Source organism: Homalodisca vitripennis, chromosome 7, assembly GCF_021130785.1.
Source record: "Homalodisca vitripennis isolate AUS2020 chromosome 7, UT_GWSS_2.1, whole genome shotgun sequence".
NCBI lineage: Eukaryota > Metazoa > Arthropoda > Insecta > Hemiptera > Cicadellidae > Homalodisca > Homalodisca vitripennis.
In genome coordinates, this window is record NC_060213.1 from 79195412 (window position 1) to 79215571 (window position 20160).

At 33.8% G+C, this 20160-nt stretch overlaps 1 protein-coding gene across 2 annotated transcripts in view; it reads left to right on the top strand.

Annotated features, from left to right (window-relative positions):
- LOC124366554 overlaps window positions 1-19642 on the top strand; it is a 31911-nt gene extending 12269 nt beyond the window's left edge. For both annotated transcript variants that reach the window (XM_046823147.1, XM_046823148.1), the window contains exons 4-8: window positions 11154-11435; window positions 12687-12830; window positions 12922-13248; window positions 18603-18724; window positions 19406-19642. In XM_046823147.1, coding sequence (XP_046679103.1) covers window positions 11154-11435; window positions 12687-12830; window positions 12922-13248; window positions 18603-18724; window positions 19406-19624 — 1094 coding nt within the window. In that variant the 3' untranslated portion in view covers window positions 19625-19642. The remainder of the gene's footprint in view (window positions 1-11153; window positions 11436-12686; window positions 12831-12921; window positions 13249-18602; window positions 18725-19405) is intronic.
- Window positions 19643-20160: the final 518 nt, after the last annotated feature.

Below are 20160 nucleotides of genomic sequence, written 5' to 3' on the forward strand. Positions count from 1 at the left end.
ACGTGAACGTGGAACGTAAAACGTGAACGTGGAACGTAAAAACGTGAACGTGGAACGTAAAACGTGAACGTGGAACGTGAAACACGAACGTGAAACACGAACGTGAAACGTAAAAACGTGAACGTGGAACGTGAACGTGGAACGTGAACAGATTTACCGTTTTTCTGTTATTTTCATAATGTAAATAAAAATTAAAGATAATATAAAAATAATTGTAACAAATATTTTATCGAGACCACTGAGCAGCATTTATGTTAGAAAATTTATTCAAATATTTTCCATTTTTAGGCTTCAAAGTTAGATTAATAGTTAAAAATCCATAGTCTTCTTTCCAAATTTTATCACACAATTCATTAAAGTGGTTAAAACTCATATCAGATCCCACATAATTGTTATAAATCTTTCTCGAATAGTGATCATCTTGCTTAAAAACACACAACATATTCAAATTATTTCTAATAACTTGTTTATCAACCTTTGAAAAGCATTGAGAAAGATAGATACAAGATATGTTTTTGTGACGAGACATTACGAAATATTCCTTAATAACGTCTTGATTTTCTAAAATACAGTCATCGAAAACGATTAAAGAATTCGGTTTACATTCGCTTAACGGAACTATGTCCTCAGAAGCATTATAAAAATATGATATTTTCTTACTTAAGTTTTTCTCAATATTTTCAAATCTTTCTTGTAATTTTTTATAGGCGTCTTGTTCTAAAGATTTACTAAAAACATACAAATTGGAATAAGGAATCAACCTATTGTAGATAAAATTCAATAATAAAGTTGTTTTTCCACATCCACTTGAACCAACAATTAACAATCTGATTGGTTGATCTTTCTTATTTTCTTCAAACGTTTGAAGTTTTATCTGATCTTTTTGCTTTAAAAATTTCTCCATTTAAATAGAAGATTTTCATCTTGAAGCAACGCTTGCGAAAATGAAGCTGTTCAAGTTGACTTCAGAAGGCTCTAAATTAGTTTTAAACTTGGAACATCCTATACACTTAGAGGAAGAATCAAATTATTTTATCGGTTTAAGCGGATTTTATTCTGACAATTTTGTAATAAATATTAGTGAAAGTTCTCCTTATTGCATAGGATTTAGTGAGAAGAACATAACAAAATACTATGGTTTAAACAAAGGATATTATACTTTCGATCAAATAAAAAATTCCCTTAAAAATTATCTGAAAACATTCAAACAATCAGATAAATCTTTTAACTTTGACGAAAACAAGTTTGAAATGCAAAAAAATTATCTCTCTAATAAAATTCAAATAAAATCACCAGTAAGAATAATGTTTTCAGCAATTATTGTAGATTTATTAGGGTTTGTTCAAGAAACTATTGAGCCAAATCAGGTATATTTAGGAAATAAAACGCCAAAATTTAGACCGTTTGATGTAATTGAAGTACATTGTAATCTCGTTGAACCTAGTTTTGAAAATCATACCGAACACTTACACAAAGAATCTGAAATTTTGTACACATTTTTCCCAAATGTTGCTTATGGATCAAAAATCAGTGAAAAACCGAATGAAATCGATTATATTCCAATTAGAAAAAATATGAAAAGAATTCAAAAAATCGTCTTAACTGTTCAAGACTCTGAGGGAAATTTATTAAATAATGAGAGTAAAACAACAATATATTTAAGATTGTCGAAAGAATGATGAATCAAGGGGGGAACGAATCGTTCTTACCTTAAAATTTTCAAGAAAACAACTTTTGAATGTATAAATTACAGGAGTCTATCCCATAGATCCCTTAACAATCTTCATCCTGACCCTGTTTTTATCAATGAATCTGGACTTTATACTGAAATAAAAATTACTAGTTAAATTTCTTTTCTATCTAAATGGAGTCAGTTGTAGACCTACTGAATAATCAACTTACATTCAATAATAAAGACATTTGCACGATTGTTGACGAAAATAATGAAATTTGGTTTAAGGCTAAAGATGTTGCAGAAATTTTACAATATGAAAATACTAGACAAGCTATCATAAATAATATTGATAATGACGAGAAAATAGCCTTTAAATATATAAATTACAAGAGTCTATGCCATAGACCCTTTCAAAATCTTCATCCTGACACTATTTTCATTAATGAATCTGGATTTTATTCTTTAATACTAAGATCTAATAAATTAGAAGCAAAAACCTTTCAAAAGTGGGTTACAAAAGAAGTTTTACCAAGTATTCGTAAATTTGGTGAGTACAAACTTGAAAACAAGATTAAATATTTAGAGGACGAAGTTAAACACTTGCAAATTAAAGATGAAATAAAAACGGAAATAATCGCAAAACAAAGTGTAAAAATTGACTTAATGAAACCAGACCTTGTTTGTAAAGATTTTGCTAAGAAAAAACACCATGTTTTTGTATTAATTAAGAAGAATCACATGTGGGAATATCCTTATTACGTTATCAGAGCTCAAAAGAGAGAAATACCGAAAAGATTGAAAGAACTTGAAATTGATTACCCAGAAATGGAAATTTTATTAAGACAAGGAGATCCAAATAGTATAAATCTCTACAACCAAATGAAAGAATCTTTGAATATTTTATACAACGGAAATCATTTTACTACAAATATGGCAGAATCTCGACTGATTTATAGAATATCTAAATTACACGATGAAAATGTTTCTAAATTTTACTAAAAACTCTCGATTTATTATATTTTGTTTGTAAATGTTTAGCATAACTAGGTAACCATTGTAAAATCTTTTTTTCATATTCACAAGGCATTTCGTTTTTATAACTTTCGCTGAAAATTTTTTTAGCACAATCTTTGCAAAAAGCATCTTTTCTATCTTTACTATACTGCCAGTTATTAAATTCAGAAATATTTTTAATTTCTTTACAAAAGTAACACTTTTTCTCTTCTAAAGTTAATTTGTTCATTTTAACGTATAATTCCTTACAATAACAGTCTTTTCTATTCTCTTCTTGACACTTTGTACATTTCTTTTGAGACTCCATTTATATAGAAAAAAATTATTACACAATGAAAATGTTAAACTCTTGAATTATGATATTTTGTTTGTAAATGTTTTTGATAATTATTTAACCATTTTATAGTTCTTCCACATTCACATTGAGTATCTTCATAATATAATCTATGGTGATTCTTCTTTACACAATCTTTACAATATGAGTCTTTCTTATCTCTACTATAGTGATCACTATTAAACTCTGAAATTTTTTTAGTTTCTTTACATTTAAGACATTCTTTATCTTCCAAAGTTAATTTTTCTATTTTATCATATAATTCTTTATGATATTCCCTTTCACAATCTTTGCAATTATAATGCATTCCATCTTTCCTATTTTTATCTTTATAAAATTCATTTAAATCTTTAAATTCTTTGCACTTTGTACATTTCTTTTGATGCGCCATTTATATATAGAAAATTTATATTACAGTTTTGACTTCTTCAATTCATATTCATAAAACTTTCCGGTTATTTCTTCATTATTTAAATCTTTTATACTATAAGTTACAGGATCTGTGTTATTAATTTGATAAATCACAAAGATTTCTCTTGACCAATTGTTCTTATATTTGTTCGAAAATGTTTGTTTTTTACTAACAATTCTTACATGATCATTGACTTTAAATTTAGTTTTCGTGTGAATTTCAGGTGGAACATACTTGAAAACGGTCTCTAATAACTCCTTTTCTGCATCCTTATCTACGTCTTTCGGTTTCATTTTGATTGTGCTGTGAACTGTATCGTTATAATTGTTTACGATTTTTTGAAGAATATCGATCCATTTAAAGTTTTTATTAATCTCAAAAATTACTTTCATTCTCTCATTTTGAGTTCTGTTATATCTCTCTACAATACTTGATTTCTCTTCGTTTTCAGTATGATAAATCTTAATGTTGTATTTCCTCAAAACATCGTTAAATTCTTTATTTTTAAACTCTAAACCCTTATCTGTATGAAGTAGGTTAGGAGGTTTGTGATTGATCTTTATCGCGTCTTTTACTATATCTTCGAAGGCTTTTGAAACATCTTTACCGTTTTTTCTTTTGATAGCTCTTGACCAAGCATATTTTGAGAAAGTATCAATAACATTTAACATATACTTGAATCCATCATTTTGATCCGAATAGTTAGACATTATAACTAAATCTGCTGCCCATAAATCGTCAATTCCTAATGTTATAATTTTTCTCTTTTTAAACTTCTTTCGTACCGGTGCATGAATTTCTCTAGCTTCAATCTCGATTTCTTCCTTATTCTTAGATTCTTTCTTTACTTGTTTTTCATAAGGATTCTTTATAAATTTACTCTTATTTGTCTTACATTTTGAACATTTTGCTGCAATTCTATACAATCCGTTTTGAGTTTGAACAATTTTAGAATCTATATTTTTCGTTTTCTTTTTACACTTGTGACAGTGAATAAAATCATCTTCCATTTATATATCAAAGTTTCCAAGTTTATTTAATTCGTCTAATATATCAGATTTTGCTTCATAGCCATACGGTACTGTATCGATCTTATTTTCTAGGTCAATTCTCCTATCATCTTTAGCGTTCAGTGCTAACTTGTTTATAGTGACGGTGTACAACTCATGTTTATAACTTTTGATGACTGTCATCTCCCTAAATTCTTCTTTATCTTCGAACAAACATTTCTTCAAGTTTTCGATATTTATTGTTTTATTTACAACGCTTCTCTTAATTCCTTTACACCTAACTGGGTTTTTATCTAGATATTTGTACGAGTACATCTTAGACCTTAAACCACAAAATTCTTCTAAAACTTCGCTATTTAACTCATCTTTGAATTTCCCTATTACCTTCTTATTTTTAGTAGTGAAACATTCATGATCTTTTGGATAATCACTTGTATCAAAGTCATCTATATTTTCTTTAATAATTTTAAAAGGATCTCGTTTCAATTCTAGGAAATAACTGTCTGTATCCATGTAACACAGATTCAAATCTGGATCAAACTTCTTTAATTTGTTGTAATAAAACTCGTACATTAGCAATTTTGAGAGGTCGAGAACTGAAAATCCTATGTAAATCGGTTTGTTAAATTTAACCTTTTGTTTGTACATGTGACTCGCTATACAGTTGTCGTCAAAGATGTTAAAGCATTTGAAATTTGTTTTCTTAGCTTGTTTCATTGAAAATTCTTCATTTCCAAGCTTAATATCACATCTGTTTCTCACATTTTCCATAGATTTTCCAAAAACTGAGTTGTTCATCAGCTTATAAAAGTCCTTTTCAAAGTCGCTTGTAGCTTTGGTCCTCATGTTTGTGTTAAAATCAATGTATTCTTTCATAAAAGGCTTCTGATCGAATGCAATAACTCTATTCACATGTTTCAAAATCATACCTTGTTCCAAATAGAACTTCAAATTTCTCGAATGAACAACGTATTCAGTTTTATCCAGTAGAGTTGTGCAAAGTTTGTTTTTAAAACGTTCTGGAGCAAGAGGTAAATCCTTGTGATGTTCGTGTAAATTTGTTGGATATCCAAGATCGACTTCGAGAATATAGCCATAATCTTCGTCGCCAGTGAGTTCTAAAATTGTTTCTTGCCACTCTTCTTTTGTATACGTTTTAGGATCCATCCACTTGATATCACTAAACGGCAGTTTTTGCATAAGACCATACCCATAAAGGTTGTTTGCATCGAGATAGAGTAAATAGTTTTCGGGCTTTGTCTTATCAAAATCTTTTAAATATTTGTTATTTGCTTTCACATATCGTTTAATACACTGAGAAATGCCTCCGCGAATACCTTTTTCAATCATCAAATACATATTATAATCGTTAATTAGCTGAAGCTCAATTTTCGTTAATTTTAACATTGCGTCCCATGCGAGACTGGGAGCTGTTAGATAGTGTGCCGGATCGAGTTTATAACAATTAAGGCAAATGTTTCTGAAATTTTCGAATATATCAGCAAGCAATAAAACATCTTGGATATTGTACAAATCAGAGTAATTTCCAAGATTTTTCTCTTTTAATTTGTTCCAAACATTTAAGTAGTGTTGAAAATCTTTCTCAGATATGCTCTCATCTGTCAAAAGTGAATAGAAATCTTGAATTCTCAATTCTTCTGTGTAATCAAGTTTTTCAATACTGTCGATAAATTCATAGGGAAATATTCCTTTTCCAGATAGAATTTTAAAAATCTCGTCGTCGTCATTTGGCTGTCTTTCTATTATCTCATTCAGTCCATCTTGTATAAAATGATTTGTATGTTTGAAGTCTTCTCTCTTTAGATTTTTAGCTAACTTTTCTATAGACGAGGCCATGAATCTGAACGTGTCTACAAACGAAAACTTGATGAATTTTCTTGGCTTATCACCTTCGAATTCATAGCCATATCCAGAATTTACAGAATAATTTATATATTTTTCATCGGTGTTTGCAATCAAATCAACATTTCCATATTGTTTAGCCAATTCTTTTATGTACAAATGAGTATCGTAATTTGACATATTGTGGCAGAAAACGGGAATATTCTGAGGAAATTTCAAATTTAGATTGCAACATGCATGAGCTGCGCCTCGAAACTTGCCGGTTAAATGACAATGATCTCTCACTTTATTATAACTCTTATCTTTCCAACTATCAGGAGTAAAACCATACTGAATTGACCCAACATCATAAGCAGACCATTCACAGATATGACAAACGTTTGAATTTTGATACGAAATTTCTTCTTCTTCTGTCAATTTCATAGGTTTCATGTTCTTAGAATTATATTTTTTCGCTATGTATTTCGATAATTTATTGAGTTCTTCAAACAATTTTGTCGGGACGTTTTTCAAATCTTCTTCATTTTTTGCTCGATAACATATCGGCTTGTACATACGATTGGTCACATTCGAAACTAAATATAGAGTAAAACCATAAGGAATGTGCCTCTGAATCTTGGTTGTAGTCGATCTTTGTGGATTGTTCTTGCATGTCGGAATTTTTTCTAATATGCTCTCAAAGTCCATATAAATTACGTACGGATGGTTAAATTTCTTTTGATAATTAGTAAATTTAGTTGTTTGACCTGGAAATGGCATAATTGGCTTACAAACTTCATGATTTTTACAAATTTCTAAGTGATCTGTTAAATCTCCAGATTTGTAAAAATGGCTTAAACATCTTCTACACAAAAATTTTCTTTCTTTATGTTTAGACAACTGCGAAGAAACAAGCTTATTTAAATCGGTTATCAAAACATAATGAGATTTATCATCTTGTTTAACATACAATAAATCAATGTTTGTTTCAGCGTCATATTTTTCAGAAATTTGTAACGGAACAATGTTAATATTTTCATCAAAACTGTAGACATTGATAGACATTGTTGGATACTTATACTTGGAATTGTAGCTTCGTTTTTCAAATATTTGTATATCTTTCAGAGACATTGGATACTCAAAACCTGAAAATATTTCATCATTCACAAATTTTTCGTATTGCTTTACACGTTCACAGTCTCTTTCTGGTTTTTCAATAGCACATCTTATTGAGTAAATAAAGCAAAAATCATCTCTATTTTTTATATTTATACAAGCTTTTTTATCTTTGATATTCTTTGGTAAATCGATGTATGATCCTGCATTCATCATTTCGTGTTTGTTAAGGCTCAAAACTAGTTGTTTACAACTTTTAAATGTCCATCCGGAACCTTTATTTGGATTATTCGTTTGTTCTCGATGTGTTAATTTATTAAATTGCTTAGTAATAAAGTCGTTTACGTCAAAGATTTCGTCTGCTTTGATAGTAAAATACATTAGACATGTTTGCGGTTCACCATTCACTAAAGTTCGTTCGTATTCACATTCCAAAGAGAGATAGCCCTTCATATTTTTAACATTTTCTTGAAATTTCTCGATTAAACTTTTAATTTCTGACCGCATAATTGAAAGATATTTGTAAATTGACATGGAATTGTCGTTCAAGTTTGTTAAAATGTATTGCTTGAAAAGACCGTGTATTGAGGATAAAACTTCTACATCAATGATATTTTCGGATTTTACTTTAAGAGTTTTATCAATTTCTTCGATCATTTCAGACTTGGTTTTATCGTTAGTACCGATAGCCAACTTTTCAGCTATTGAATGAAGTTTTTCATCATTAAATAGGTCGAGATTTTTCTTTTCAACTTTGAAATTTCTCTTTAATTCACGTAATTTCTCAATATTAAACATGTTTTCGTGATCGGCAATTTTATTTTCTCTAGCCCATTGTCTTAAATAATTTAGTTCATTATCGTAAATTTGCTTGTTTTTTTCGTGACTTTTAGAATTATAATGGCGATCATAGTTTTTTCTTAAAATTTCTATTTTGCAGAACGGACATGATATTTTATCGCGCTCCATTTAGATAGAAAAATTTATTTAACTAAATGGTGCTTGTAAACCAACGATTGCGCCTCTCACGGCGTGATATCACTACGGATATGACGCAGGCGAAGCGATTATCGTGATGGTCGGTCTGTAGTAGCACACCTCGACTGTCATTGATACACACAGCGCAATCTTTCGGAACTAAAATGTCGGTAATGCAGATTTGCTTTTAAGAATAAAAATTGTGTTCCCGTTTACTATTATAACATTTTCTTTTTCAAAATGTTAGATAATTTTACCTATTTTAAATATGCGTACATTTTGTTACTTGTAATTTTCAAATTATATTTTAAATTAATTTCTTAAATTTTTACTTCTCGATGGGCTGTTGTATTGTGTTGCTGAGTATATATGTCCGCGAATTCGGTTTGGTCGGTTAGGAAGTTTACTTCTGAACTGTTTCAATGCGAGTGGCCATAGCGGAGAAACACCAAGTTCAGAAGTATTCAGATCGTATTCCGGAACCATTTCTCTATCCGTATCTCGCTCTTCTCTCTCTCTCTAGCCTGAATATAGATCCTAGCCTATAAACGGCAGAAGTGATCGTGTCATAGGCATAAAAAGAGAGGGAGAGAGAAAGAGACAGAGGGAGGAGAAAAGGTCGACCGAGAAATGGTTTTGCACTTTTTGACTTTGAATTTTTTCTATTTAAATGGAGTTCTTGAAAGAGTTAAATGATATTGGTGAATGCAAGTTTAAAGAGTATAAGAAGTTGAATGAATTAGAAGAAAAAAAGAAGTACAAAATCATGAATTTGGAGAAAATGAAAGATAAATTCGGGTTTACAATAATTGCCGAGTTGGAAGATTGTAAAGTACACTTGCCGAACAGATTTTTGACTGTTTTGGATGAGAAAAAGATTAAAGAATTAAACAAAAATGAAAAATTACACTTGATTGTTACTGGAAAGAAGACTATTAAAGATAAAGAAATTATAACAATTAACTTTGTAGAATAAAGTCTTAACTCTAAAACTTGCAGTCCCTCCCCACGTCATAGTACTGTTTTGATAACCATAGTTGGTGTCTTTCTTCATAGGAATCACATGGAATATTATCTACAGTAATACCTTTTGTTTCACACAAAATGTGGCTATATTCTATAAGAAAAATTCTATAATGCTCTTTAATGAATTGTGTTGATAAATCTTGATACTCACAAAAATTCCTAAGAAATTCATCAATTAAGTCTTGATTATCTTGAAAGAACGTATAATATGGGAAAAATGTCATAAAAAAACGATGAAAACTCTCTGTTTGTTTATTTTTTACTTTCTTTTCAATATCTTTCGTAATTATATTAAATATGTAATCCCTTACTTTTTTAGTTTTTTGCCGATAGTAAAACACTCCATTAGACGTTTTTTCTGCAAAAGACTTTACAAGTTCTTTGAATTCTGTATCATTTAAGGAAAGTATCAACTGTTCTTTAAAATGTTTTGGTAATTCGTTGAACTCGTTAAAATTGTCTTTCTTTGTAAGTTTTTGAAATGCTAGAAACTGAAGAGAGCTTGGTGAGTTCATGTTGTTTATTTAGTAGAAAAGTTTTTTATTAAAGTACAGTATGTTTTTAGTAAAAATGTTTTAAATTGATTAAATTTTATTAAGATAAATCCTTTATTCGTAGCAGATTTGACAACATTTTACAAAGCACAGCTTAAGAAAGTAGAAGCTCAGATTCGGTTAATTTTTCATTCCACAGAGTAATGTACCGATCGCTTTTGGAGACGAACGACTGTAGATTCGGTTAATTTTTCATTGAGATTTGCTGTGTTATTTCTCAGCTTCCTTTATGGTACATTGAACAGTATTTTACATTGCTTTTCGGTCGGCTCCGAAAGTGCGCCAGGAACCCCATATTACTATCTACTTATATAATATATATATATATATATATATATATATATATATATATATATATATAATTTTAAGCTTACCTGTATTTCACCAGTCATGCACTAAGCTTGTGAAATCTGACACTCACAAGTTAGACTTTTAAAAACAAGAATCCACCTCTAATATATCGGGATCTAGCAAGACGAGACCAGTATACTTGACAATACTATTTAATATTGCCCATTTTTCAGACATTACACACGTATTCTCGGTAACACGATGGTTTTAAGTTCTTTTCATAGCATATCGATATCACAGAAACCTTAGCTATTAAAGAGATCTATTTCACGTTAATCAAGAACTCGATATGACGTTAACATTTATTCTGCTCAACAACTAAATGTTATATTTCCCTTTTTATGCTTGATTAAAAAATGTATCTCTTTATACTGATATTTAATTATTTTCTTTTTATTTCCATCGAACTGCTTGCAAATGCCTCTAACTCTTTTTAAATGTAGATATGTATACCAAGATATTTCCTTACATGTCCGTTTAGCACATTTGTTAAACAAGACTACGTCATATCCTTTTCAAAGTAGAGAAATTGTGTTCATGTTTATTTAATATATTTTAAACTTTCATTGAGTGAATGTACGTAGAAAAAACTATCTTACACCCTATTTAAATTACTATTCACTGAAAAAATCATAAAATAATTTAGTTACTTATTCTCTAGATGGATAACAACAATAGTACAATATTTTTACGACGTCAATTGCTCTATAATATGTGTTTATATATAAATTTAACTCATTTATAAACTAACTTTCTAATTTCCCTTTCTATTTTACACCCAAAATATTTGTCCTCACCACTTACATCTGAAATTTAAATATTATACCATGTTATGTTACAGGGGATACAGTCAATAGTGAAAATAATTCCAGTGTAAACAAAGATAATGTAACACTACGGAGCTTCTTAACTGCCACAGCATACCATTGGCCTGGCTATAACGTGGCACAACCACCACAATACTGGATAGGACCAAGAGCTAACAAGATACGACCTTGGTTGTCTGATGGTGGCCGTCATCGAATAAGATCAAAATATTTGGGGGAAAGCGATGTACACAATCAGCCTATTTATGTTTCTCATATGACTCACCTTCCTCATACAAATTCCGATCCCCCTATTGGTAAACAAATAGTACTGTTATTCATTCTAAGCTATATAGTGCTAAAGACTGCAGTATATAAAGAAAACAAGTTAGTAAACATACGCTATTAATAAACCAAATTGTCATTGTCAATGGCTTCGAAGTAAGTGTAAAAATTAAAGTCAACAAAATAATTGATTGCCAGCAAAGACTTCTAAAAAGTTTGGGCTCGTAAAACGACTGATTTTTACATGGTTTTTTTTTTAGAATCCTCATGGTAGCCCTGTGAAGTCTGTGTGGAGAGTATTACTACCAAGCAGAGTCACGTGAGGCGTCTAAAGCCTCCAAGCCTTTTTTGTTGTTCTCTTAGGACAAGGAGGTGACAAATTGCACTTAGTCCTAAAAAGAACTTTCCACAGCTTTCGTGATAACAGGATACTACAGATTGATAAGGTGAAGGCGCCACCTCCAGTCAGAATCGATGATGAAGGATTTTGCCCATTAATAGGTTCTACCGGAAGGTATGCCAGATATAAACCCTACTGGAGAACCTCCGACCTTTGCAATATGGCGAATTAATATTTATACGTTTTTACTGGTAGACATTTTACGAATTTTACATTCACATTTGATGTCTTCCTCCATTACCAAATTTAAAAAATGAATGTATTGCCCTACTTCTTGAAATATAAAACTGAGCCTTTCTTTTTATACAAATTTATTGTGAATTTGAGTTTTATGTTGCAAACCTTTTATTTGGTTAAACATAAGATAGAGAAATTTGGAAATGTGTATTTAAATATATAAAAAATATTTTTTTCTAAAAATGATATAACATACTATGTATTTTAGCAACTTATTTCAGTAGAACAATGCCATCCATCTCTTGCGTGATCTACTACAATTTATAGAAAAATTTTCCTCATCCAATTCCACATGACTGAATCATAAATACATTTATATAATTTTTATATGGTTTTCCTTTAAAACACTATTCTTAGTATACATTACGTCAGCATTCCTGATTGAGACAACTCACAGTCTCAATGCCTGTGACTTCCTCACAATGACAATGCTTGTGATTTATTTTGTTATGCTTTAGGAATCCCGTGCCTAATAAAATATATTTAACTTTAAGGTTACCAATTGCATAGCTTAAGCTTATCTATGTCCCATCAATAAGCACTGTTCATTTTCTATGTGTTCAAGTTGAATAAATGTTGTGACTAAATTCTAATTAAATAATATTTTATTATTGATACAAAAACTAAAATTCACGTTTTATTACAGAAACAAATAGCGTTCAACAAAGGATTTCAGATATGTATAATGAGATATTATTATCAAAACACCACTTACTGAACGATAATTTTCAATGGAAAATGCCTGAAGAAGAAAAATATGTATATATACCATATGAAATACATGAAATTGGTAAGTCTGAATCTTCAAAGTATTTATTAGTTTTTAGGACCTTGTAAGAAAAATTACACATTAATATTCTCGTAGAGCAATATGTTTTCAGAACCTGAGGTGCGACATCACTTAGAATATTATTTGGAACTGTTCCACAAAAACTCGTGTATTCGCTGGATTAAGCGAACTTATGAAGATGATTACCTGGTAATCAAGGCCAGCTTGGACGAGCAAGGGGAGCTGGTTGACCGATGTTACTCCTCCTCAGTCGGAATGAAGGGAGGTGTACAGTACGTCCACTTGACAACCCGATGTTTAGGACTAATGCCTGGTTATATCCCAGCCTTATACAACATCCCCCACGAATTGATGCATGCCCTCGGTTTCATCCATGAACAATCCAGGCTAGACAGGGACTGTTATATTGCTCTCACAAGTAAGATAATAACATATTTTTTACATAACAATTTCTTAAATGCGAGTTGCCCGAAACACATTTCTAGTTTTTAGGACAACTCATAATATTATGAAAAGTGTTATAACTGAGTAAATATATATGCCTTATTATCTAGGTAGGTGCAGTGCGTTAAGCTGGCTCTTAAATTTTAAACTAGATATACCACTTAAACTCTTTGGAAGGGCATTATACTCGTACATGCTGGGACCGAAATAAGAGAAACTTCTCTTTCAACTTCCAGCTAGAATTATAGGAAGTGCGTTTATCATGACGGTGCTACGCTGGGAGACCTCATGCTGGAATAGCAGCCTCTTAAACAAGTAATACGGTCTCCAGACTTTACAATGCTATGTATCATGCAGTTGGTAAATACTCTGCACAATGTTTCTATTTCACTCATAGTAGCATGTATCCGATAGGATACATGTTCATAAAGTTTTAAATAACGAGATTACTGTTCATATTTTTTATTTTAATGATGATCTCCCTCAAAATTGTGTTACCATTAGCGGGATAGCAATAGTATAGAGGTAGATTTACACATAGCCTTTAATGACAGTCTTAGTCGAAATAGCTATTTTGGATTTACCATTTACTTTACTTAAGACGTCTGATCCAGGATTTACCCTTTCCGTTCCTCTTCCACTTTCATCCGACTGCTCGCGACGGCGATCCGTGGCAGTTAACCGGTTGGCGGCAAAGGGACGGCAGGGGAAGGTTACGTGTTATAAAGATGCCTTGTTGCGCGACCAGGTGGCACCAGGTTGCTTCGACAGCCTGGCGGCCATTTGGATATCTTCAGTTCTCACAGAAGCGTCCGGAGGGACCAAACGTTGCTCCCTAGAGCTTGTTCCTAGTTGGTTTTAATTCAGTGTTTTTGGAGATTCAACAAAAGAAATAGGTTCGCTGTGTTCTTGTAAAGGACATGGCTCTGGAATTTCTAGCTCTTCTGTTTCAAATTTAACACCCATTTTAGACCTTCGAAACACGCCTTTGTCACTAACCAGTCCACAACCACTGACATTTACCATTTTGATTGGTAGTTAGCATCAACTAATGCCATCAGGAACATAGAAAAGGCCCCTTTATAGTTGAAAAAAAAAAGGATGCCGCTGTTGTTACGTGCTTGAATAAACACGTGTTTTCCATCTATTTGTTTTAACGTAGGGGGAATGCATTTGCGCACGGAGTGTGGGACTCCCTTTCGGACTACCCACTAAACCCCCTATGGGCCACGGAGGGTCCAGGCTGGACCCCTTTCGGATGACATCTTGCCTGGTCCGTGTGTCTTATGTCCCAACCAGGACAAAGCTACTTGTTTCGGAAGCTAGGGGTCAGCCAGGCATCCGTCTTCACACTTCTGATGAAGGATCGCATGTACATGAGTGGTGACTGCATTCTAGGCGTCCTCACTCTGCAGCATCATCTCCACAATAGTCTCAGCCGAAACATCGCCAACTGTGGTGGCGAGCGATGTTTCCGTCCACCTCCGCTGCCAAACCTGCAGAGTCTCCACCCTGGCAGCAGCCAAGGCATCCTCTCTACCCCGCTCGGCAGCGTCCCGGAAGACGGTCTGTCTCTCGATGGCCAGCAGATCAATAGGAATCATTCCAGCCACGACCGCCACGGCCGAACCGGAAACGGTACGATATGCGCAGGCGACCCTAAGTTCCGCTCTTCTCTGTACCGATAACAGCTTTTTACTGTTTCGCCTTATCCTCATGACACCCGCCAAAAACTCTGCGCCATCCAGAAGGGTTGAGTTTACAGTAGACATGAGGAGTCGTCTCGTACATGACCTAGGGCTTCCTACGTTAGCCATCAGCCTGCCGAGAGACATAACCACCCTAGAGGCTTTGTCACACACCGCCTGAATGCGCTCCCAATACCGAAGACGGCAGTCGAGTAACACACCAAGGTATTTTGCCGCAGTCCTTGTCCGAACCTCGACACTCCCCACATTGATAGAGATCAGAGTGGGGATTCTCCGTCGAGTGAGCATAACGATTTCGGTCTTGGCGACCGCCAGCTCAAGTCCATGGCTCGTCATCCAGGCATTGACCCGAATCATTACCTTATTAAAGCGTAACTGTGCCAAGTCCGGAGTCCTCGCCGTGATGACTGCAGCTACGTCATCAGCATAACCCACGAGGAAGACATCGTGGGGCATCTCGAGGCGAAGCAACCCATCGTATGAAACATTCCTTAGGTCTGGGCCGAGAATAGACCCTTGAGCCGCACCGGCAGTAACCTCTTTTGTTTTCCTTCCGTCTTTGGTTTCATACAACAGTCGACTGTTCTTCAGGTAGTCCTGCACAACGAACAGGTAATAGTCGGGCACGCTGAAGTCCCGCTGCAACGCCTCTAGCATGTCCACTCACCGAGCAGAGTTAAACGCGTTCTTTACGTCAAAGGTGACCAACAGCACAATCGGCCGAGCCTGGTGACAAGCTGTTTCGGCTTGCTGGACGGCACCGATCACCTCTGTAATGGCGTTCAGAGTTGAGTGTCGCTTTCGAAAGCCGTGCTGCCGGGGAGAGAGATCTCCGGCGGCTTCGATGGACGACTGCAATCTCGGTTTCAGCAACCTTTCATAGAGCTTCCCCGCGGTGTCAAGCATGCAAAGTGGCCTGTATGCCGACGGGGAGTTCGGGTCACCTTTTCCCTTTGCTGATCAGCGCCAAACTAGTAGCCTTCCAGCGCGACGGGAACACACCCGCTACCAAAGATGTATTAAACATATTCAGCAGCAAGAGCGGATAACTCACCGCCACAAACTTCAAAACCTCAGCTGGAATGCCATCAGGTCCTGGAGCCTTCTTGTTGCGCATGGTAGACACCGCCACTACAAGCTTCTGCTCCGTAAAAATGGGAACGTCTGGAACCGGTCTCGCTACTCTTTCCTCCCGCCTAACAGGGTGACTTGGGAAGAGAGCTTCCACGATCGCCGAAATCATTCCAGCAGGTATTTCTGTGCTGTTCCCTATTCCTCCGAGCTTTTTTCTGACAAGTTTGTATCCTCTTCCCCAAGGGCTCCCTCGCCTTGCTCAGACGAATTGCTGTACTCGGAGCTTTCTTAGCAGCCTAATTATAGTTTCAGGCCGGTTTAGAGCTCGCTGCGCTCTACGTCTGCACATTAGTGACAGTACTCCGTCTGTCCACCAGAATGCTTGGCGACGGCCCCGTTAGGGTCGTTTCCGAGGCATTGACGAATTGCAAGCGTGTTCTATCAGTTTCATGGAAAAGTCAATATAAGCTTCAACCTCAGCTGTTACAGTGGACTCGGGAAACCCCGGAACACCAGCCTCGATACTACGATCTAGCTGCTCGACAAGTTTTCACCTGTCCAGCTTAGCCAGATTCCAGCCAAGAGTGTTTTGGGTATCCGCTCGCCGCGGCAGCTGATTATCGATAAGATGGAAAGTGATGAACTCGTGGTCACTAGTTTTCCATCTAATGCGCCGATGCAATTGAGGAAGTGCCGCGTGTTAACAAAGTGCTAGACCTTTTTCAACCGATAAATATTTGTAGACAGCGCCATTAAAACTGGAGCCATTAATTTACACAGGTCTGCAAGTGTATTATGCTGTTTACAATTGATGGCGGTATTCTGTACCTAAAGCTTAAATATATTTGAAGATCTCCTGCAGTCAAGTACCTAGTAAAAATAACAAAGACATAGTTAGGTATGGGTCAAGGAAAGTCTTTCTTCGTTAGGAAGAGACTTCCTCCATTTAGTGATTTTATTTTTAGATTGGATGTAGGTCGAGCAAGTACTTGAACTTGTGAAATCCTATCCAAAAGTAACTCATAAAATAAAGCGGGTCATCCTTCAACCTTTGTGTATCCAATGCGTATTTCTCACTTACTTTTACTTTTTCGTTTTCGTCACTTGACGTAAGCAGCGGTTGCGATCACAATGTTCACCTCTCAAATGTCCATTTTAACAACTGAGTCCTTGAAAGCATCGGCAAGTAAACTGTTGCCCGGCAGGGCACGGCAGCATCCGGTCAACCGTTGTCAAAATCACACGTCAGGGACATAGCATGAGTACAGCAGGAGCACGCCAGGCTATGTGTAATTCGACCTTAACACTGTAAGAACCGGTGACTGTACCTGCTGTAACATGGTAGAATCTAGTAGCATATTCCCAAACCCATACCGAACTTTCAGCTTGCAGAAGCTCACTGAATGTCTCTAGTTGCGTGATCTAGAAATATGAGGTCATCGTGAAACATGACCCCTAAAGCATTACTTAAGAATAAGCTACAAGCACTTAATTCCAAGTAAACCCTCACCCAACTCTCACTGAGATTCTGCAGAATATTTTGTAGTCCCACATGAAGCAGAGCCCCCTTCTCTATTTTTTAGCTTAAGGGTCGTATTCATTGGAGAGGTGGATAAACGTTGAAGATTTACATTGAGGCATCTTGAAGAGTTCCGGATCATATTACAATGGAAGCTGACAGTCATTTGCATTTTATGAATCATGAAGTTCTGTACACATGTGAACAAATATCAGATCTGTACATATTAAACAACATATGGCGCAAGGCAGTTTCCTTTAGGAACTACACGTTATTTTGTTACTGCTACTATTTGGCTTACATGAAGTCATACTTGATGTTGTACGAGAGAGTGTAGTGATATTCCAGCCTTATAAAAAATCTCCCACTAGTTAATTCATGTATACACCTTCGACTTCCAACAACCTAAGCTAGACAGGGAAAGATATTTTATAGTCGAATTTAGTTATGTATATGGACCTAAATGTATACATGTTTTATAAAAAGGTTACAATTCTTAAAAATAATTTATAATGACAGCTATTAATTTTTTTTATTATCCACATCATATTTAAAAGCATTAAAATCATGTTGTTTTATTTTTAGTAATCATTGAAAAGGGTAAAAATAAAGTTGTCATTTAATAATCGAAAACTTTAATGTTTACAAACTTTCTGTATTTACAAACTATCTTTAACAATTCTACTGTTTTGATTTACGAACTAATGGCTAAAGTTTCAGGCTCTAACAGCTAGTTTTGAATTCATTAATTTAAAATTTATTCAGCAATTATTCATTACCCTAAATGCTGTATATTGTTTTAAATTTAAAAAGCATCTATTCACACACACTTTAAATGCATTAAGAAAGTCTAGTAGTGTAAATTTCCTAAATATCACGTTTATAGGTTTATACGTTTTCTAATATACTCTAAAATATACAAATTATATTATAACAAACATAACACGTATAAACCAATAAGTTATTATTTTGTGATTCGTCACGTGATCATAAAATAAATAAATCGAATAATGTGATATGTTTCAGAGCAAGGAGCACAAGACGCCCACGCTAATCGGCGTTTCACAAGCGTTCCAACAGATATGAAATTTCCGTATGACATCAACAGTGTAATGCAGTATCGTCTATCTGATGCCTACGTATCTTTGGTAACAAACCAACATCAGAAGATACTCTGCAGTGTAGTATATTTAAACATCCATGTTATGATTCAACTATTCAGTTAGTCTATTTCTACGTATATTTCAAGAAATTCATTGCTACAAAAAGCGTCATGTAAAATATTACCGCTAAAGGCCCTAAATTTACAACATTTCCAGATGTATTAGTAGAATTTTAATTATTACTTAGAATACGGAAATATATTTTTGTTACTATAAGATCAAAACAACAATTATTGAGGTGTTCTTCACGTACATAATGATATTTTGCCTTTTTATGAGTAAATCTGTCACTGAATGTTACATTTTCTTCATCTCTTTATATAATTTTATGAAAAATTAAGAATATACAAACTTCCATCCTAGAAACGTGTTGTTCTATTGTTTTATTTTGAAAATAGACAAGACTTTTAATACATTTTTGTTATAATTAAAAATAATCCTAGGTGTATTTAAAATTATGTAAAAATAAAGGCCGTATATTTCAATTATGGTTATCTTTTAATTTATGATGGCATAAAATAGGATTAAAATCAGCTTAGAACAGATAATTTAGAACTAATCATTAACCAAAATTTACATAATAAATAACTGTATATTAATATTTCATATATACCTCGCGTAAAACCAAGGTTAAAATAATATATTAATAGTTTATCCTATTTCCAGCAAGGCGAAACCATTGGACCAATCGGAGAAGATCCTTCTTGGCAAGACTGGCGGAAGATAAATTACTTATATTGTGGCGAGAAACATATCTGCGAGGACCATACGGCCTTGTGTTTGAGGCACAAGGCAATACTGAGAAAATGTATTAGGGATGGGCGTATGCAAAAACCCTCGGATCACGATTATCTGCAATATTTATATGGACAAGATAATTGGTGATTAAGACTTTTTAGTGTATACCATACTCATATTTTATTTATGCGAATTAGCAAATCAGCTCTATTTATTAAAGTAATTAAAGAAACGACGCGGTGGTTATTAAAATTATCTTATAATGTTTAGTAATATTATATATATATATATATAAACAAGTAAAGCCACCACTAATTACCAATTGTCCGACCCACGGAAAACCCTGAAGTTGAAATTAAGCACACGTAAGTCTTATTAAATAAGCATAAAATATAACGGTAAGTAATATTTATAAAATGCCTTTATTTGTCAGCATATTCATAGCTACACCATAAATTTTTGATCGCCCTTGCTCATAACACAACCATAATACCTAATTTCTAACCACAAAAAAGAATAACAGGTATCATTGCTATAGAGTACAAAAACACCTCTACCCAATTAGAGCCCAGTACCACAAGCATGATTTTCAAATTCAACATTGATGTACAGTAAATATTAATCTTATTGTTTCAGTTATTAGGTATGTTATATGAACACCTATTCCACTTTTTAAATGAGCT